Raw genomic sequence first — 22,141 nt, forward strand, 5'->3', positions numbered from 1 at the left:
ATTTTGGTCTCTCACTAGAAAACCATCTTCCCTGTTTTGATTTGGTCTTTTGCAACTAAGCCATTTAGTTATTGAAGCACCCTGCAACACTTCTATATCGTTGTCCAGCCCCAGCATAAAGACATGGTGGTTAAATATTAACAGCTCAAGCAGTCTCAAAAGTTTCAGGTGGCAGCAGGAAAACACCTGACTCAAGGTAGTAAACTGAAAATATTCAAACCCTTTGAACATTTTCAATTCAACTTACACCCCGCCTCCCTGTTAATGTAATGTTTACAGGGTTGGCTACAACGGATATTAATTTCCTTGTTATTCTGGATATTAAAAAAGGAGACAAAACAGTACAGTTTTATGATGATTGTAATTAAGGCGTCATTCATTCAGATCATCAAAACAACTGCACAACTGCACAACTGCACCAGAGATAAGAACATGTAACAAACACACAGATGCAGAGATCAACTCAGGATACAAAGGTGAATACAGCGAAGGTTTGAATGTACTGGACTGACAACTTAATTTAAGACACTGAAGTAAAAAGATGCCCATCAGATAAAGCAACAATCTGTTGCTGATACAAGACAAATGAATAAAAGAATTGAATAGATTTATAATGTGTTACCATGTCTTTGAAATTATGAATGCAATTTTGTTCAATGAATGTTTTGTTCATACTTCCAATTGTCATTCATACTTAATAAAGTGAACATGTTGAAATTGTTTTGTCTATTTCACATTACCAGCTAATTTCATTTGAAACTAGCCCACTTCAGCCTTCTTTGACTTCTCGTCTTTCAAGCTAGCCATGACAGTTCCAGAGAGTGGACCTCATCGCAACTGCAAATCAAGTTTATCATTAGTGTCTATCTTTCACATGACAGTGTATTTATTTTGGCCCCCACAAACCAATGAAATGACCTAGAGATACATTCATTCATTCTCAGGAGATTTGCCATATAAATCTCTCTTTTTGCCTGTGAAGACTGGAAGACAAATGTGCTGGCGAGCTTCCAGCTGGTGAGGCTGATGGGCGTCACATTCCCATATCACATACTTAACAGGGAAAGACCGATGCCAGCTTTATACTCAACGGAACACATCACTCGTATGTCCTTGTTTAAATTAATGTGATGCATGAGAGTGAAAAAAAAACAAAACATAACGATATAATCCAAACAAGCTCTGTCTCCTAGCAATGGGAACAATTTGGACCAACCAACCAATGAAATGAAATAAAAGCAAAAACATTACAATAAAGCAATGATCATTACAGTCAGGAAATTATTTTTCTGATAAAATATATCATCAGAAGGCATAAAGAATACTTCAATCAAAACCAGTTAAATCAATAATTCTTTGCGGAAACAACTTCATGCAGGTTAAAGCTTCACCCTCGGACCTTCATCATGGCAGCCAGAAGGCTCAAACAGTTAAAGGATTTAACCGTTGGTCATAGTAGCTTAATTTGACTATTCATTACCGCCAAGGCCTTCGTGATCAGCAACTATACAATCCTACAGCACTCAGATTTTTCCGCAACAACTTAAATAATAATATACTGATAATTTATAAGCAACATGTAAATTTAACATAATAAAACGATTAAAAAAATGATAATTACATTGAAGAGTCATAGACAGGGGAAACCCTCCACAAACCAAACTGAGAAGAAGAATGAAGGGCATCGTATTGGTCACATGTGAAACAAGCTTTCTTCTCACTCATGATTTGTTTAAATGCTGCCATATATTGCTAACAGAAATTGTAACTGCCACCCATTATGGGCAATTCCAGTTTGGAGACGGTGTTAAACCTTGATAATTTTAAAAGAAAAGATGGGTGGTGGGGTGTGGCCTGTGTAAGGAACCCATTTCACGGGTGACGCATCCACGATGGAATCTGGTGAAGATGTAGTTCAGGCTGGAGAATTTATGTCAACATAAAAGGCATCTTTTAAACAAAGGTGACCATTTGAACACGCCGTTTTTCCACTCCACCCCTCAAAACGTAGAAGTATTTACTGATCCATCTGGGCAGAGCAGGTACTCAGTCAAGCTCTGAAGTCATCTTACTGGTAGGAGTCCTTCGCAAATCAAACAGCAAAGACCGCATCCTTTAATAAATCCTTCTAGTTGCATAGTCTAACACCATGCTAGCAGCTCCCAGTAAAGCGGGTTCTTCCAAGTCTGATGTGAGGACCTTGATGTTCTGGGCCGAGTAGAGGGCTCTCTCAGAGATGATGCGCTGCACCGGGACCTGATAGTATGAGGCCAGCACACCAGACAGGACCACCAGTGACGGGTTGACTATATGGAGGATGTTGATGATGCCCACACCTAGCGCTGTTGAAGCTGGTGAGGAAACAAGAGTTGAGATTTTACAAACATATAAAGCATCTCCACTCTATTATTGTGATAAACTAACAAAGCAGGGAATTGTATTCAGAAAAGAATAACGTGTGTGCTCTGACCCTTGTTGAGAACAGCTTCAGCTTTGAAGTTGCCCAGTCGGGCTGCATTGATGAGGTGAGCAGCAGTGATGGGCTCCGTCAGCTTCATATCCATCCCCTCCACGTTCAGCAGGTCCTCTGAAATACGCATCAGCACAATCAGAGGCGTGCTTCTTTGGGATTTCATGTGGTAAATAAAGACATGTATCAATTCAATACCGCGGCTTGGTTCCTTTTATTCTGCCGGAATTCAAGAAAATCAAACCAACGAAATTAATTCAGTTGGAGATATGTCTTTAACAGTGTCATCAAATGACACCTTGGATTTGAGAGTATTTGAGAGTCCACCATTCCGTACAGGACTTTGAGATGGACGAGGATTTAACAGGAAAAATGATCTGATAAATGGCATCTGACCAGTGTTCCTGTTATTTTGTTAAGATAAGCTCTCCCTTAGCTGTGGCAAAGTTCTATGACAATCCTGATCATACAAACCATACCTTTCCTACAGCTGCAGCATCACATCAAAAGTGTTGAACTGGTAAATCGAGGGTTGGTTTCTCCACCAATCAGAGATGCAAGCAATCATCTTCATCCCACTACCACTAGCTAGCAGCAGGTGAGTTTCTCTTGTGTCACCTACAAGCAGCAGTCGCCTCGTTCCAAGTGCACCACAATTATAAACTCTTTGCTTTTTTCAATTATCTTCTCCACACTAGGCGAGTGTGTTGATAGAGACCCAAGGAGGTGCAGTTTGAGTGTGAAGTTGTTTGGATGAACCGCCCTCATACAGTGGCAGTAGGTTGTTTTTTTTTTTTTTTAAGAAGTGGAAAAACAACAATAACACCTGCATTGTCATTACAAAGGATAAAATCTTAGTTCACTTAAATCACATTGTACACTAAATTATTACCTGAATATGCTTTGGATGCTATAGTCTATCCAGTAAAAACAGCTGTCTGTGGCAGTGATTACATCGTTTTATCAGACTGTTTCATCAGCACCCGTCTTTTCTGAACAGGCACTAGTAGGCGAGATACGGGGCTCCTGAACATTTCTGGCAGCAAATACATTCACGAACACACACACACACACACAACTGACCAAAAATGCATGGATGACAAGAGAGAAGGAGACTGCACACTGTTAAGTTGCTCTCATAAGACACAGTGTTTCAGCTGATGCGGCCTTCTTTCTGTTCAGAGACATTTTAACCAATACATTTCCATATCTTTTCCATTTAAATTATCTTCTGACATACTTGACTACACATCCAAGACACATCACAATTTGCCAGTAAATATCTCACGAAATGTTATAACAAGCGATGTAATTTGAAAGAGGATAAATATGAATTACATTAATGTCAAAGACTTTTAAGCAAATTTCCTTTACTTTTCTACAATTTTAAGGTGTCATTAAACTTTCAAAACATTCCCAGACCTGGAAATGGCCATTTTCAAATCTCATGACTTTTACAGATTGTTTTTCAAAGCCGTATGAACCCTGGAGATATAACATTTTGGGGTGAACTATTCTTCTATGAACCTAGAAATGCCAGACAGTGAATATAAAAAGAAGTTAAGAGGACACAGCATACTTTCAATTCATACATGCGGGCACATGCACGCACGCACACGCACGCACACACACACACACACACACACACACACACACGAGCAGACCACTGACCATCGTTGAGTCTTTTGGCCTCTTTCTGCAGGGCCATGCCAGAAGCGTAGGCCTCGATGCATCCTCTGCTGCCACACGAACACTCAGGGCCTTCTAATGAAACCATGATGTGACCCAGCTCTGCAGCACAGAAGGTACTGCCGTGGACCAGCTCATTGTGATGGACGATCCCTCCTCCGATACCTACGCAGGAACATAGACCTGTTTGTCGGTTCCATTCAAAGTTTACAGCACAGCCATGTCATCTCTGTTTTTCAGCTTCAGAACATTCACGGTTACATTTGATGAGCAATGAACGCTGGAATGAAGGAGACACCTGTTCCTGTGATGACGGTGACAAAATTCTCCACTCCCTTGCCGTGACCAAACTTCCTCTCAGCCAACGCAGCACAGTTGCCATCATTGTCCACCCAGACGGGGAGGTGCAAGGCATCAGAGATCGGGGTTCTCAGGTCCACAGAAGACCACTCCTGGATTAGCTTCGTGGAGTGAAGTACCACGCCTTCTTGTGCGTTGACCCGCCCGCCCGTGGACACTCCTTTGATGTAGATTACAAGATATTTTTCAAGCATCGTTTTTGGTGAAACATCCCAATTGAAAGGTTCTATAGGGCTCTGTGTGTGTGTATTTTCTTACCAACGCCCAGTATTCTACAGTTGAGACGGACTGCATCCTGCATGGCATCTTCACACATCTTCAATATGAGCTGCATTCTGGCCTCAAAGGTCTTTGGGTTAGGCTGAGTGTACTTCTTCACTATATTACCCTGGAAAGAGCGAGAGAGGTGAGGAAGGGAGGAGTCGTGGAGGAGCAGGAGAAGAGGAGCATGTAGTGAATTTCATTGTCACATACCAAATAGTAAACACAGAGAAAAAAGTAACAATATGATAGTTTCAGATACAGAACAGTGTTCTCCACCTCTGCCACAAGATCCCCTAAATTCTACAGACTGGTTCTTTAATGGTTAATCCATAAGTACTGCATAGTACTACATAGTGATACTGTTCTATTGTGTGTGTGTGTGTGTGTGTGTGTGTGTGTGTGTGTGTGTGTGTGTGTGTGTGTGTGTGTGTGTGTGTGTGTGTGTGTGTCAGCCTACCCTCAAGCAGACTATAGCCACTCTGAGGTTGGTCCCTCCCAGGTCAACGGCCAGAGCACTCTGGGTCTCCAGGATGTGGTCGATGTCCTGAGAGATGCAGTCTTTCACCGGGGGAAAACAGAACGATTTCTGGAGGGGCTCATCCAGGTCGATGGTATGTAGAAACTTTAGAATACGAGGTACTGCGTTGCCGTCACCGTAAATCTTAGAACTGATGAGAGACAGAATATTATTCAACTCTTGCATCGCTGCAACAGTTTCGATTTTCAATTCTGTATTTTGAATGATGCTCTGAATCATCCTCTTGGAGTGATACGATCCCAGAGATGCCTATATCATTTATGGTGGGACATGATATTTCTTCCTCCTACTAAAGCGCTTTGCAAAAGCCCCAAACATTTGTTTATTATGGCAGTGGCTGCTTTTGAAGGGTAGACATTTTTCATATCTTTATAATCTTTTATATTTTCTTTTTTTCATAGTAGGTGGCATTGTTTCATTAATGGAAAAGCTCCATTGTACCATCTCTTTAGAAATGTCAGCATCACTTCTTCTTACATCTAAAATAACTGAACCAAACACTTGAATACTTTTTAGGAGACAAAGAAATGTACCTTTTAAAGTGATCTGTATATTGAAACACTATATTCATTTTTATCAAACATTAACTCAGTCAGGTCATTACATCATTTGTAAGAATACCAGCAGATAATTCAATTCCTTTGGGGACCATTAGCATCTGCCCAAAAAGGTCTAGAATCGAATGCTCTGGGTGACACTGAAATGGAGAGTTTCTGTGAGATGAGCAGGACACTGGGCTCACCAAGGGTATCTCTTTCCAAACTGCAGCTGCAGAGCATGGTAGATCTTATTCTGAGAGTCTGCATCTCTCACATGAAGAACATTTTCACCTGGCAGAGAGGAAGAAGCCACAACACAGCAGTTAACCAACAACCTGAGTGGAAGAAAGGGCACTGGTCAAGTTTGCTTACTTATGTTTGCAAGTAAACCTGTAATTGAATAGAAATCAAGGGCAAGTTTTTCACATAAAACTTTGTAACCGATGGTAAAATCTACTTTTACACAGCTGATTTTTACTCGAACACATAGGATGTTTTTTTTTTCTTTTTTTTGGAAATAGCATAATTTTCTCAGGGGAAGCAGGTAACAGTGACAATGTTGCGTCATCCTCACCTGTCTCTCTGCCCGTCTGCCTTGTTCCCAGGTTAATGACCGGCGTTCCAAAGGCTCCGGCCTCGCGTACTCCACAGCTGCTGTTTCCGATCATGCAGCCGGCGTGGCAGACCAGCTGAATGAACTGCTCAAAGGGAATGTGCTTCACCGCCCTGAAGTTGGGGTGCTGCTCAATGCCCTTCTTTCTCATTACACGCACCATCTCCTTACTTCCTGTTTACATGGGAAGGACCAGGTAAAGGGACGCACATGGATTTATCAATCCTGGGTCTACTTCACATGTACTAAATAAAACAAAGACTGGGAAAATGAGAAGGAATTCATGGGAGAGCAACGTGTAGTGAATCACCCTATAAGCAAAACATTTGATCAGGAAAACACAACAACTGACCAAACTGGATATTAATCAGCAGATGAATGTGGAATTAAAATAAAGCTCAGAGCAGCTCTTATGACTGACCTGCATCAATGTTAGGGAAGAGGATGAGGGTCCTCTTGTTGAAGGACAGCAGGGCATCCAACATCAGTCCGTAGATCTTAATGGAGTGCTGGATGTCGGTGGTGACCGGGTGCTGCAGAGCCACTATGTAGTCATGATCCTGCACATTATCACCTACAATTGTAGAAACCCCACCCCCGCACACGGACAGAGCTTAATCTATATCTATTTATACAGCACACATCCCTTTTCACTCTAAGGCTTCAGTCCACCATACCCAGCCAGCTCTTAATAATGTCCCTGTAGTCTTCTTTGTGATGAGTTGACAGCAGCTTGTCATAGGAGGGGCAGCCGGCCAGCAGGATGCGCGTGTGGTCCTCACACATGGCAATGAGGTGCTGCTCAGCCCTGCGTGTGCAGCAGGCGTGGTAATGGGCCAGTTTGCTGATGGCGTGGCGGATTGAGTCATCGATTGTACCACTCACCTGGGGGAAAAAATGAGGGTGGAGAGGAAAGTTGTCTTTTTTAATGTGGTAAATAATAGTTACTGCAAAGTTCAGGTGCACGGGATCAAAAAAAAAATCTTATTGAGACTCACTTAATATTGCTCCACAACCTTTCATGTGGTTTAAATGAATTTGTTATTTGTTTCTTGTTTTTTTAATGGTGAATTAAGGATATACTTCTATTTTTCACACCACTGCATTTCCTCAAATAAAAGCCAGGATTGCTAATTATAGCAATTTTAATTTAACAATTTCAAAAGTAATGAATACGTTATTCCTCTTAACTGAAATCTTAGCTGAAATCTAGAAATGTGCTGTAAAGTGTAGAGGATTCTAACACCCACTCTGAGTATTATAAACCACAGTATAGGTCATGAAACGTAAGAAATATGTCTGTTTTTTCTGGAAATTATTCATTCCAATCCAATTTTTCCATTCCTATGACATTAATCACCCATTAACGAAGGTGCTACACATTTCCAAATGTTAAAGAGGGTTGGTTGGAGTCTGAATCCCCCAAAAATGTTCTTTCTTGTGCTCAGACGCATCCCAAGAGAACTTTTATGTGAAAAGCTGTCCGCAGTTTTTGCACAGTGCAGAAGACAGTAAGACAAAAACTGAATCAGTCTCCTTAGCTAAGTAATAGAGGTCCTTAATTCTATGAGAAGAAATCTGTCAAAAATACACACTGAATATAGTAAAAAAGCACACAAGAATTATCAAATAATCCCAACAAAACTTTCCTGTCATCGAACAAACTCTGCTCAACAGACCAGTTGACTCAATAATTCTGCAGCTGTGTCTCCTCACCTCGCCTCCCTCCAGATGAAGTATTCTAATGTTCATCAGTGCCGCAGCAGTTGCTAGAGCCAGAGCGTCAAAGCGATCACCGTGGACAACAAGGATGTCAGGACTTAGTCTCTGTAGGACGTCGGGGAGTTTCACCAGAGCCAGCCCCACACTCTCCACCATGGCTGCCTCATCCTCTCCTCTCACGATGGTGTGGAGTTTGGAGCTGATGTCAAAGTCGTCCTGCTCGATCATACGAAATGTGTTCCTGTGGTGTGGCAAAAAAAAAAAAAAGACAATTTGTAATAAATTCAGAGGCTTCCACTGAAAGGTTTGATGGGTGTGAAAATGATGACCCAGCTTTGAGGAAAGGTTGCTGTTGGTCTTACCCGTAGTCGTCAATCAGATGTGAACCAAGCACCACAACGTCCAGGTCAAAGTCATCAGGGTGGGATTTGATCCCAAACATGATGGGGGCCAGCTTGGAGTAGTCCGCTCTGTTGCACGTCGCCACACACACCCTCAATCTCCTCTTGCACTGCACAAATAGAGATGCACCCAACATATATACACACACACACACACACACACACACACACACACACACACACACACACACACACACACTTTAGAGTAGAAAACACACCAAACCCAACTGCTAAATAAAAGAGGCTACTGCACTACAGGGGGCAACAATGTACTTACAGAACACTACTGAATGCTTGTGACAGGTTTATTTTGCAGACAAGACAAGTCGTACCTGATTCTGCTCATCCATCTTTTCCCTCTTCAGTCTTTCTCTGGACCTTTGCATTCTCACGTAGTATTGCTCCTGGAAGAAAAAAAGGAAAAGGCATGAGCAGGTGGAATCCACATCACATTTTGACGTGCATAATATTATCCATTGTTTTACAAACCCGCTCACAGTTCATACTCACTTGGGCCTTCCAAATACTCAGATACTGAAGCATGAAAACAAAGTAAAACTACACTAAAAATACTTTGTATGTCAATTAAAGAACACATGCTGACACTTTTTTTTCATTTCAAAGATGGGAGGCATGCTTTGCTTGGAGAAGGCAAAGGTCACACACACACACGTGCACACACACGTGCACACACACGTGCGCGCGCACACACACACACACACACTGCATCCTTGTCACATTACAGGATGAACCAGGGAGAGGAGGATACTTCACTAAAATTTAACTTTTTATTTATTGGTTTAACCAGCACACAAAAGGTTATTTAGATGCAGTGTGCTGGTGTTGGTTGGGGGGGGGGGGGCAATGCTAAGTGTGTCATTGTCAGCTGTTCGATCAAGATAAGAAAACAATAAATAAATAATTAAACCAGCACCTTTGGAACCACTTAAATGACTGCACCACTGTCACAGGTCACCAGCAAAGAAAAAAAAAAAAAAAAAAAAAACACTCAAAAACTTCATTTCTAGGTTTGCTGTCTGTGGAGGTGAAAGAGGGCGGCCATCCACTTTAACCGATTTCAACCCTCATCAAGCGCCGTCCCTTCGGCTTAAACCTTTGTCGCCCTGTTCTGTGGAGGGTCGGATCTAATGGTCGACCGATCGATCGGCCGATTTTTGCTATTTTTTAGTAAATCAGCATCGGCCGATTATTTAATTTGGTCGAGCCGATTTTCAGACAGGCACATCTGCGGGCAGCTATTTACGACCCGGCGCAGCGCTGTTTTTCAGAACCAGAGGGCCAACAGGTAAGGCCTCAATTCTTGTATTCCAATGTCCTAAAGTCATATATTTGCTCTCATTATAAGTTGTTGCTTCATCTGTTGCTTCATTTAGCTAAAGTAAAAACAAATAGCATTTTCTGCTCAAAATGAAACGTTGTCAAGTCTCCCGTTTTGGCCGGGAAACTACCGTATTTCACCCCTCTTTCCCGCCCTCCTCCCGTATCAGTATTTTCCCGTAAATCTCCCGTATTATCAAAAATAAAAACATTCTAGTGCCTCTCCAAACTGAATTCCGTCACTAGCCTCGCGAGAATTACCACCAGCAGTAGCCAGGGCGGAGTATCTAGTCCGCGGTCCGTGTAATGAACAGAAACAGTGCCTCGGTCGCCGCCCGCCCCCTCATTATAATGAATAAAGCCCCCCCCCCCCCCAAACAACGCGCATTATAAGAAGTAGCGGGCCGTGCGCCGCGCGTCCCCCACCCCGGTCGGCATCGGAAAATTTCCCTTATTTTCTCGACCAAAACTTGACTTTAACGCGTTAATTTGTTTAATTAGAAAGAAAGCATGAAAACGTTTTACTTTAGTTTTTATTTCGTGTCGTATTTCCGAGTAATGTCACTGTGTAACAGCGAGGCACTCTCTCTCTCTCTCTCTCTCACTCACTCACTCACACACACACACACACACACACGTGTTGTGCGTCCTCTTATTAGTATGATATTTTAGCATGCCAATTAAGGACAATACAATAGCATATCGGCCCTAAAAATCGGCCCAAAAAAATTGGCAGCTCATATCGGCCATCGGCTGACTCTGACTTCTAAATATCGGTATCGGCATCGGCTTTAGAAAAACCCATATCGGTCGACCTCTAGTCGGATCCATGTAGGTGCTTCAGTCACAGACACTGGTCATACAGGAATCTTTGGGATAATCATGAGCTTGACACAAACGTTGGGCACCAGACTTCTAATAGGCCCTCTGATGAAAGGAGCTTCCAAGCTGATCTTCAGAGCACTCGTTGGATGAGCAACTCAAGAGCATGTGTTACTCATAGCATTGATGGCACTGTTCTAGTCTCATAGCCCAGTAAACCAGTAACCAGTATTGACTGTTTCAATCCAGGTTGTTTGGTGTTAAAAAGCTTACACAAACCTAACCTTACTAAACCAGGGTTTGACCTACACCACGGCTTGATGGCCAGTGGCTACCAACAGTCTATGGTACTTGAGCCTACAAATATTTCATGTAGCAAGGAGGTTCCTGAGTTGAGCTTGCCAGTAAGGTAATAAGGAAGTGTTGTTTTCACTTCTCGTGAGCACGGGCCAGTCTGTACCAAAGGCAGATGTGATAATCTCACTTTTATAGCCTCTGTAACTTCTCCAGCTACATGTAACTGTAACAGCAGCTGCAGGTGACAGAGTCCTCTTTTAACAAATCCTTGCTACCTTCTGCTGCTGTGGATGCATTATGACAGAAGGGCACTGTCGTTTATAATGACTGCAGCTACATGTTGATAAAACTAATTTTCTAATGTCATTTCCAGGCAACGAGCGCTAAGTTACTGTGTATAAATAGAGTCAATATGGTAAATTGCAGGGACCTCAAATTCCAGAGTGGATTGAGTGCTTGGAATTCAAAAAGAACACTGTTGTTATTAGATTTAGTCACCAACTGAGCTGCATTTCTGCGAAAAGGAACAGGGGTGGGCGGGCGGTCACTGACATCTGAGTAAGCAAATAAAGATCAAAAAGAAGTGTCCCCATTGGGGTGCCAATGATTCATTTTATCAGGTTTCCATGACTACGGGTTCAACCTCTTCGTCCGCTTAACTGGTCTTTTCAGGTTGTTTGATTAACGTGAATTTCAAGGTTCTCTCGGATACAATAAATGCTGGAAGACATGAAAAACCGCATCAGGACTCAGAGTCAGAACTTTATCAGCCACAAAAACACAGGAACGTAGCGCAGCTCAAGACAGAGCCCATGAAGGTTTCCCAGGGTGTCACCTACTGTTTATGAAACATGACAAATCTGTCTTTTAAACACCAGAAACAGGTTGTACCAGATCCCTGACCACTGTTCACTGAATGGAAAAAGTTACACTTGAGTACATCTCAATGGATGCTTGAACGGCGAAATGCAATCCCTTGACAGCTTGTTCCACACGTCCTTTACAAATTGTCAAAATGGTCATACGTGGCTCAGCTTGGGTTTGGTTCATGTCAATGAACTCATTAGTGCAGATGTTGACGTGTTCAACGCTGAGTCCCAACACAAAAGCTCTGCACCTCCGTCCACAGGCTCAGTGTTCACATACGTCCCGCAAACATTCTCTTGGTGTAAACACAATGGGCATTTAAAGTCTCATGAACCTGTCATCGTTACGTTACAGTAAAAAAAGACAACAACCGAACACTTCTTTGTGTTTCTGTAAGCATAACATTATTCTCATTTTTGTGTTTACGGTGCGATATTTGTGAGGATCTGTATCAAACAACACAAGTCGGTAGAATCTGATTTGCATTCGGCAGCCCAATAAATCATTTAAAACAGGATTGTGACACGCAATTAGTCTTTAATACATAAGTCCTGGAATTTGAAAACGGCAGTAGGCTGGACTAATTGTGCCCTACTTCAGCGTATATCTTTACAACTATTCCCCAAAATAACGCAACAGATCTGCCTTATTTTTAGATCCAAAATCTCCTTCAAAACTTGCCTCAGTCTTTCAATAAGCGACTGTTGTGTGATACATCAAAAAAGTTCTCTACTCCTAAAGACTTATTTTTCCTTAATGCATCAGAATTCTTCTTGAAATTAAGAGTATAAATAAATATCACTACACTCTGTTTTACTGTGGTTACAAAACAGCACCCTTGGCTATAGCACATATTCTGGTTTCTCGCTACTGGACGGTGCATTTTTTGGCAGAAGCTATTCAAATCATTTCCATAAAATGATAGCATCGCTCAAATTATTTCCATCATAAACCAACACACTTTGAACAAAAAACTCCAGTCGCACTGTGGCTAAAGCCCCTCCTCTAATTATCATATGTCTCAAGTTGCATCTTAACTTTCCTAATTGCTAATAAGCAACTGTCTATCAAGTAAAAGTGAGATGCTTGCCACCATGATTTGACAGCTTTGATTTTGTTTTAATTATTAGTCAGATGCGGCACATTCAACAATCTAGAAAAGGCACAAACCCTGTAGCTTTTTTTTTTTTAACCCACAAACCATTTCCTTGTGCATTAGGTTTAACAAATGTGTCGGGAGCTCTTTCTTCCTCGTGCAACGTTCACAAAACAGATTTTCTTTTTGTCATATTCACCTGTCACACTTATGCACTTCTGCATTTACTGGTGACTCGTGTTCACTGAGCTGATTTAGCAGCAAGAATACCTATTCAACGCCTGCTTGTACATGCATCCTTGATTTAGAAAACAAAAATCAAACTTCTAGTTGATTTGTGAATAAATAAAGAAAACTACAGGACTCATTTGAAAAAGCAGCGAGCCCAAGATGAGTGAAGCACCACAGGCAGGCTCTAAAGTCCCTCATCAAAATGCCTCTGATGCAATGCTTCAACACACACTATGTGCGTGTGTCCCAAGAGCGTGTGGGAGACGGGTGGTTAGTAAATTTCGACCAAAATTCCCTTTCAAACTTCCAGGATCAAGGACTCATACAATAAAACAACTTTCCAAAAGTAAAAATGTAAAACAACAAGCTACGAAGTTTAGAGGGGACGAGCCCCTCCTAGCTGGACAAACACTGCAACAATGGTCTCTATGTGAGCCAACAGTGGGATGAGTGTGCAGGGGCCGTCTACCAAGTGCAAAGTCTTTCACATTTCAGAGTAAAAGTTAAAAATAAATTCCTTTCATATCACGAGAGGCGGTTAACATGTTAAATGCCACTACAATAACCAGAGTTTGTTCACTTTCGCCTTCGAACCAGATTGGCCAGTAATTTGGATTTTTTTTGGACAAATCTGTGTCCTGAGGGAAGTTACACAACAAGTTTGTTTACAGCGTATGTCATTGCCCCGGCCAGCTCCGTCATCAGTAAACACCAGCAAGCCCACTCAAATGAATGCATCTCCAAAGCATTTCGAAAAACTCTTACAGTTTTTAAAAATGTATTTTCTTCTTGATTTTCTTTTCACTGCAAACCGGATTTTGATAAAGGATTTAGTTTAGGTGGGCCTCACTTTCTTCATCTTTCGTACACATCCAGTGAGACACACCTATAAGGGAAAAAGTGAATTAAGTTACAGTGTTTAGTTACAGAATTCCTTTCATTCATTCGGATTGTTTCCTCCATGACTCTCCTGGTGAGGCACTGCCTGCCGTTTACTTTTGGTTCTGTTAACTCAGTTGCTTTTACACTATTAATCGTCGTCACCTCATCCTCTTTGTGATCACACAGACGCTCAGATGAGGTGCAAGAGGACGATAAATATAGTATTTGGTTTGCTTCTTTTAAATGTTTTAAAAAAAAGTTGAATGCAGTTTGTAAATCAACAACAGCTTTAGAACACCACACGTTTTACTCGACATCATCAAGTGACCCTAAAAGCGTCTTTTGAGTGTATCCTGAGCCATTCTGACGAGCCATTCTCTACTTCCTCCACTTCTCTCTCATCTCTCACACACACACACACACACACACACACACAGCCTTCTTCAACTAATTTGCCTGATTTTTCTCAGACTCCCATTCCGCAAATCATGACTTCAAGTCAAGCATCACAAGACAGCATCAGCAGCCAGCCAGCCTTACGCTATGGGGGAAGGGACACATGCCAAAAAAAAAAAATGGGGATGATGACAAAGCAGTAGACACGGAGGAAGACACTGCACAGACAGAATAGAAGGTTATGACAGTTGGAGAGACGGGAGTGATAAGATGAAGACAAAAACAGGAGGAAACAAATAATGACTCACATGTGGGTTTGGGCACACAAAACCCGGATGATGCTTTTCCATCTCTCGCTATAGCGTTCTCTGATAACCCCCCCCCCACCCTCCTCTTTTGTTCCGACTCGTTTATCTTTTTCTAGTTTTAGCCCAGCCGTACAGAGAAACAGAGGGCATGTGTGAGGCCAGTAGCAGCGGACATTAGAGAGGAAGAGCGAGAGAGAGAGAGAGAGAGAGCGCAACATAGAGAGGGTGAGACAGACATAGAGCTGGGGGAGGGTTCCAAGAGACTGGGGTTGGGTTGATTTGCATTGAAGCCAGTGATTGGCTGAGTGCGAGTAGGGAAGAGGCACGTGGCATCCTGTCAGAGTCACAGCACATGCAACAGCTCCTCATCTTGATTCAATCTGAAATAACAAACTTCATATAAATCCCTAAACCTTCAGAAGATCATCAGTTGTGAGAATCTATGTTCCCTGAATTAAGTCTTGAAAAATGATTTAGAAGTCCTGCCAGCACCAGAAGGTTTCATTTATAATGTATGTTGTGACTTTTTTATTTTTTATCTCGATTCAAAACGAAATTTGTATATTGCATCATTTGGTGATTTTGAATATATTTCAAACTTTATGTTGCTCTAGCCGGAAACACTTTTTTTTTTTTTAACATTTCTACAACACCCCAGGAAATGTCTGAGGCGGATACAGATGAACAACATCGGTGAACCAAATCTCCATTCAGTATCGTTACAAAAGGGGAACTGGACCTGCACAAACCTGCAAGTGCACATGAGAGGAAGGCATGAAGGAACTCTTCAGCCAAAAAAATACTAAAACGACTACTAAAATGTTCACAACATTTAGGCCACATCTATGTTGTTGGTTGGTTTAATACAAGATGTAAACGTGACTACTGACTTGTAATTCCGAATATATTTATCACTTGGAGATAAATATATTGAATTAAAAAATTGAAGAATTAAGGCATGAACAAGATATCAAAGACTGTGGGAATTAGTAAATAAATATGGCTGCAACAGGGGTATTTCAGCAGGTAGATTTCTCAAATGTAGTATCCTATCATGTTAAAGCAGAGGTAAATCTATCAAGGTATTTACAAAATATATAAGATTGACTAGAAAATCCAAAATTCAATATGGCTAATAAACGATGACTGTAACAGACAGTAACACTCAATAGAAAAGCTCCTCAGGTAAGAAAGAGTCAAGGAGCTTCTTGCTTTTCCTCTTCAAAATTTTGAAGAGTTTCAAGCTCAAACTTCAATGTTGAAGAACAAGGCCTACGGTGTGTAACTCAGGAGTTGTTAGTATGATGAAAATGAGATGGTAGATTTCACAGGATCTCTCCTTACAATAAATTAATCTGGGAACCCTCGTGGAGGCTATTCAGTAACCGAGAAAACTCAGGAATGCGGTGTTAGATCTCTGACAGCAGACGTGTGTGATCAAGGTTAGCAATTACGGGTCACCAGTGGCCAGACTCGTTCTGACCAATGAGGTGACAGTTTGCAGATGTTGCAGGATTTTAGCAGAGGGAAGAATAAACACTGAATGGGATGGGCCAATGGGTGGTGGTTTGGAGGAGTTACTATGTCTGGACAGAAACTTTTTAGAACTTGACAGAATAACCAAAGTGATGCATGTGAACACAGATGCAGCTTCAAGTTTGACACATTTGTACTTCAGTGCCCCCCCCCCCCCCCCCCCACACACACACACCCATACAGGAGCTAAAACACAGAGTCCCTCATCACCTGACCCACATCTATTGAAGGTAAGAAGCATCAAAATGTTTCTCTCCACCCAACGTCCTCTACACAGTCAAATACTACCACCAACAAAACCTCAACACTCTTCCTGATGATAACACCATATTTCTCCTTCCCCCCATCTCACCAGACTGAGTGAATCTCAATTTCTACTTGTATTTTGAGAAATATTACATGAAATGAAACTAAATGATTCTATTAAAGCTCTATTGTTAATGTATTGCCATGATGCTTATTGTTCTATGTATTCATGCTGTTTTTGTGACTCTGATTCGTGCAGTTTTGTGTTTTATTCCAGGTATTACATCTCACTTGGGCATTTACCGCTGGATGGTACTGTTTACAGTTGTTGGCTACTCAGAGTGTGTCTGGTTGCATGTGACTCAGTGTGTTTTGATTCAGTCACAAAGGGTAAGATGCACATCCCTAATAAGTAGAGCAAGTCCTGGCAGGTTTTTTTTCCCCCAAGCAAACTCAGTAAGGATAATGTTCTAAAACCACATCATACAATACGGTTTATGCAGTAGACCAATATTTGACATGAGGCAATGTGGCAACGAAGCAGCAGCTTTAAAAATGGCTGCAAGAATGAAGGTGGACAGAGTTGATTGCTATTGCTGTGTTGACACACATGGGACATCTGTTCTGAAGGTAATTCCACATAAGACAAGGCCAAACAATGGTGTCATAGAACTGCAGCAGTTTTCTTTTCATAAATCAAAAAAGTAAATAAAGCTGTGGATCATGAACTCTACAGTCATAATGATCAGGCTGCACTACTGCAATGAAGCAACATGTGAGATCCATGCCAGAAGATTCCTTCCTTGTCTACAATTTAATATTTTGTTGTTTTATCTAATTCTTATACCTTACAGGAGAAAAAACACCTTAAAACTACTTGGGGTACAGAGGGTACAAAATACATTCTCCTATCACCCTAAACATGTTATTTCTTACCTTCAGCACTGATATCTTCTTTAATAATCTTAAGAAGAGCACTGACAGCAAGCTAATAAATCGAGCATCGTCCAATCAAAATCAGTGTTGCAACTGAGGTATGTCAGAAGACTGCGAAAATTGTTACTGCCATCTAATGTCATTTATAAGGAAGCACTTATCAACACAAAGCAGATGAAGTCCAAATGTGTAGGTCGTTTGCTGCATTCCACTTCATTAAAAAAAATAACAAACAAACAAACAAAAAAAACCTGCTGGCGAGGCTAAGAGATCGAGCAGCAGTCTGGTAACCAAAGCGAAGTCAGTCCTCCAGTAACCGCGCTGAAGTTTTTCAGCAAGACACTGAACCCCTGGCACATTGCATGGCAGCTTCCACCATCAGTGTGTGATGGTGTGATGAATGCCATCTTTGTCTCTTTCTTTCTAGTGCATTTATGAAGCCCTGCAACTCTTTTTGTGAGTTACGCTTGCGCTTTTTGACCTTTACATCACGCTTGGCCACTTCAGCTCCCTGAGCTCCTACAACTCCCAGCTAGCTCTGACGTTCTAACTCAAGTAATTTAAATGTTCACACAAAAAACAAAGTCAGGACAGACAGCTGCTGTCAGAAAAAAATATGGAAAAAAGAATAATAAGGTAATACGGGAGGGCCTTACTCCAATGCCATGGTAGCTCACTGTTACGGTTATAAAACATTTTGAGAACGTTGGACATGGAGCGTGCTGGTAGTATGCAGTAAAACTAATAGGAAACAAAGTGGTAAACACTACGTCAATCTAAAGACACCGGGATTTATCCGTCATGGCAGCCCGATGATACACCGTTGCGTGAGATGACTTCTGTGTAAACACATTCATATTTGGACACGTCTCCCGGCTCTCCTCCGACACTGCAACAAGGCATCGCTGCCCTCCCAGTAAATTTTATTGGCTCAACTTAAAAACACACACACAAAAGTGACCTCAAAAGCTCCATTATTAGACAGGCGGCTATAAAAATCACAACTTTATTTTGTTGTGCCCGAATAACTCCCTTTCCTTAGCCATTGTAGTTGGTCTAGGGTTGATTCGGGCAATAAGTAACTTACTTATAAAGTTATGCTAACGTCAGCTAGCTCACTGGGACTGAATTGAGATGTAGTTCCTTCCCCTACGGACTCATCCCGGTGCTTTAATGCGTGTTTGGGACACGTTGTTCGAGTCATCCTGACGCGTTAACTGAGGGTTTTGCAGTGACGAGCAGAAGCTAGCCCGTTAGCTGAGGAACCCCACATACTCATTTAACTCAAGTTACGTTGCCAGTTTGCTGAAGTTACCAACTCCTCATTTCACTAAACTTGCAAGAAATCCCACATACTAGCAGGTACCTTTGCTTATCCGATGACGTAACGGCGGTCTCAATGTGAAACAGTCGTTGGTGACACTCACCTCTTTCTGTTGGGCTTTTTGTCAGTGGTTACGCGCTAGCTACAGCTAAGAGGCAGTCGGGTGCTCGAGACTCAGCTTCATGTTGTCGAGTGGTCAGCGAACGGATGTAGACCATGTTGACCTTCACAATAAAATGCTCTTAATTTTAAAAAAAGTTTGTAAAATACTTATTGTCTCATTGCTGCTCAGAGGGAAAGAATTATCTATACGTTCAAATTCATTTTACCAAAATCAAGCCAACAGATAACATGTGGTGAATAATAGATAAAGGGACATTATTGATTTCTTGGTAGCAGCCAGGATGTAAAGTAATTGTTCCACCTTTAACCCCTGCAACATTAAAGTGATATTTATACATGAATGCACAACTAATTAGAGCTTCATTCTGTAATATGATATGAATCATTGTAAAATGGCCCAAACACCACAATGCTGGTTCTTCAAAGATAAATAACACATATTCACATAAATCCTTAAATATGTCATCAATGGCCTTGTCTGTTACACTGACCCACCTGTTGTCCGTATTACTGCTGAAATACTCTTGAAGTTCCTGGTATTGTATATCACTGCTTTTAAGAGTTAAGCAAGTTTTTTTTGTTTTCTGCAAACAGTGACGAATGTAGCCAGCGACAAAACCCCAAGTCTGTATTTAAGTGCACCTTTTGCATTTGTACTCACATATTCACTTTTTATGTCCCATATTTCTTTTTTCTTTTCTACTTTACTTCTTTTATCTGCTCTATATTTATGCCCCAAATCTGAGTTTGTTGCTAACATGTAAATGTAATGAAACAGTTTAATTGTGAACCCCGTGTAAAAAGTTAAACACTTGCTTGTTCAGGAAATGTTATTTATAATATTATCTCATATGGACTCTGACATTTATTTTCGCAAACTGCGGACACAAGTGTTGTTGCTTTATTTTGGTGAACTTTACACTGCTGCACACAAGCGCAGAGCTACGTCACGAAACCTAGCAACAACGCTGAAATAACGAAGATGCGCAGGAATTTGAAGGCTTCACACTACTTTTGAAATGTATCTCCTCCATATACTTAATGTGTTAACAGCAAAGGAACATTTTTAAATTGTCACATTTCAAATAAAATTTCGAAAATGTATTAAGAAAAAAATAAAACAAAGATCAATTACTATTTTTTTATTTGCAAGTTTTGGCTCAAAATGTTGTGTTTTTTGGTGCAATGGGCTTTTTTGTAGATTTGAAACAGATTTTTTACAGCTGGGTGGGTCTTTAAGCACAATACCCTTCCTTTTGGGTGTAAACTCAATATAAAGAGCTTCTCTCTCTCTCTCTCTCTCTCTCTCTCTCTCTCTCTCTCTCTCTCTCTCTCTCTCTCTCTCTCTCTCTCTCTCTCTGTCACAAAACACAGCTTTTTGCAGCAGCACCAGTGCAGAGCAGTTGCTGCAGCCCCCGTAACAACTGCTGGTATTTTATAACTGCTGCATTGCAGACCTGCCTGAGAGGGAGAAATGGGAGGCTCAGGCAAGATATGGAAAAAATGAGGATTCTATTAGGATAGGATGGAAGGAAAAAAGTTTTTATTAAGGGTTTGGCATGGAGGGTGGGGCAGATGAAGAAAGAAAAAAGAAAGAAAGAAAAAAGAAAGAAAGAAAGAAAGAAAGAAAAAGAGTATCCTAAGAAGATGAGGTGTGTAAATGTGTAGAAGTGTGTATGTGTGTGTGAGCGCGCGTGTGTGTGTGTCTTTAGTGATGCAGCAGAACGTGCACAGTTGCACAGAGACTGAAATCGCTTGTTTTCCTCCCCTTTTGTTTCTGCTCTCCTCCTCCCTCTTCCACTTAACCTGACAGTGCACAAAGTAATTCACGTCTGTGCACATGCATACTGTGTGTGTGTGTGTGTGTGTGTGTGTGTGTGTGTGTGTGTGTGTGTGTGTGTGTGTGTGTGTGTGTGTGTGTGTGTGTGCTTGTGGGTGAATCCTTTTTTTTTGGTCAAAACTCCTAATCTCAGGTTTCTATAATAACCTCAATTTAACGATCAATGTCTCCTCAGTCTCTCTGAGTGGCACAGCAAATCAGGAGGTGATGAAGGGAGTGAGAATGGAGTGAAGAGCAAAGCCGAGCAAATGAAAGAGAGGAATAATACAGATGGATGGTGAGCTAATGAGTCAGGATGAGAGAACAGCAGAAAACAGGGAGGAGTGAAAGTGAGGGAATGAATGGAGGACAGAAGAAAGATGACATCGGCTTTGGCCCTTTTCCTGTTTTCCAGAGTAAATGAAGGAGCAACAGCAATGAAATCAGCCAAATTTCTTGACAAAAAGACAAAAATAACTAACACGTCATCATTACTCAGTGTAATAACACATGAAATGAAAACTTTAAAACTTTAGCGGGACTCCTCCTGTATTTGTTCTTTCACTGATCTGAAACAACTTCAATTTTTGTTGATCCTCACATACGATAATAAAAACGGCACCAACTTATTTCATCCCACGTAGAGTAAAGCTCATCATCTAATAGCTCATAATAATGCAGAAAAAAATGCTAAAGTTCACCACAATAACAGGAAGCATATGTGATGCAGATTTTCTTACCAACTGTATGGGAGAGGATAGAGAATGTCACAGCTGCCGTGTTTTTACCAGCCAGGTTTGGTTCCTGCTTATCAAAGCAGAAGTGTGAGATAAGCAGCAGGATTTCCCAGGTGAAGCTGAATCATTTCGCTACGGCAACAACAGCAAATAAAGACAGCAGATAAAGACAAGCACAACCAGATAGTTGTTACTGCTTCGTGTCACTTCATCATCCGTCATTGTTCCGGCAGCATTTTTGAATACCGGAATTCAATGAGAGGAAAAGCAGAAACACGGAAGCTCACTGAGCCCGGTTTCCTTTGTCTCCCAAAGCAGATGTTAATTTCACTTCTTCCTCTGTTTGCCTTGTTTACTCTGACAAATCACAGCTCGCCTTCCGTGATACTGAGATGCAACATGGTGATAATCATATTTGATTTAATTGGCACTGTCCCACTGAGCTCAGCCACACTGTGAGATAGTTTAGCAGTGAATAACAGTTCCTGGTGGAGACCCTGGTATGAGGCTTCGTCTATCAGCTGATATGACTGAAATTGGACAAGACTCTTGAATGACCCTTGTGGGGGAAATGATCTCACAACACT

At 41.4% G+C, this 22,141-nt stretch overlaps 1 protein-coding gene across 4 annotated transcripts; it reads right to left on the reverse strand.

Annotated features, from left to right (window-relative positions):
* Positions 1-335: 335 nt before the first annotated feature.
* Positions 336-19,105, reverse strand: gne (glucosamine (UDP-N-acetyl)-2-epimerase/N-acetylmannosamine kinase). 4 transcript variants are annotated; one of them, XM_086211054.1, is made up of 14 exons: positions 14,834-14,969; positions 8,929-9,000; positions 8,558-8,706; positions 8,190-8,436; positions 7,151-7,358; positions 6,895-7,047; positions 6,435-6,647; positions 6,064-6,151; positions 5,241-5,451; positions 4,778-4,907; positions 4,458-4,679; positions 4,142-4,324; positions 2,471-2,587; positions 336-2,351 (listed from the first exon to the last, which is right to left on the reverse strand). In XM_086211054.1, exons 1-14 carry the CDS (start codon positions 14,873-14,875, stop codon positions 2,116-2,118), a joined length of 2,271 nt encoding a protein of 756 aa, XP_086067180.1. In that variant the 5' UTR covers positions 14,876-14,969; the 3' UTR covers positions 336-2,115. The 4 variants fall into 4 exon arrangements, with proteins under 4 accessions (XP_086067180.1, XP_086067182.1, XP_086067183.1 ...); XM_086211056.1 differs by lacking the exon at positions 14,834-14,969 and adding an exon at positions 18,979-19,105 and having other exon boundaries at positions 337-2,351; XM_086211057.1 differs by lacking the exon at positions 14,834-14,969 and adding an exon at positions 18,918-18,993 and having other exon boundaries at positions 337-2,351.
* Positions 19,106-22,141: the final 3,036 nt, after the last annotated feature.

This window comes from Aulostomus chinensis, chromosome 8 (assembly GCF_037954235.1).
Source record: "Aulostomus chinensis isolate RoL2024-O1b breed Wild chromosome 8, RoL_Achi_v1.0, whole genome shotgun sequence".
NCBI classification, from domain to species: Eukaryota; Metazoa; Chordata; class Actinopteri; order Syngnathiformes; family Aulostomidae; genus Aulostomus; species Aulostomus chinensis.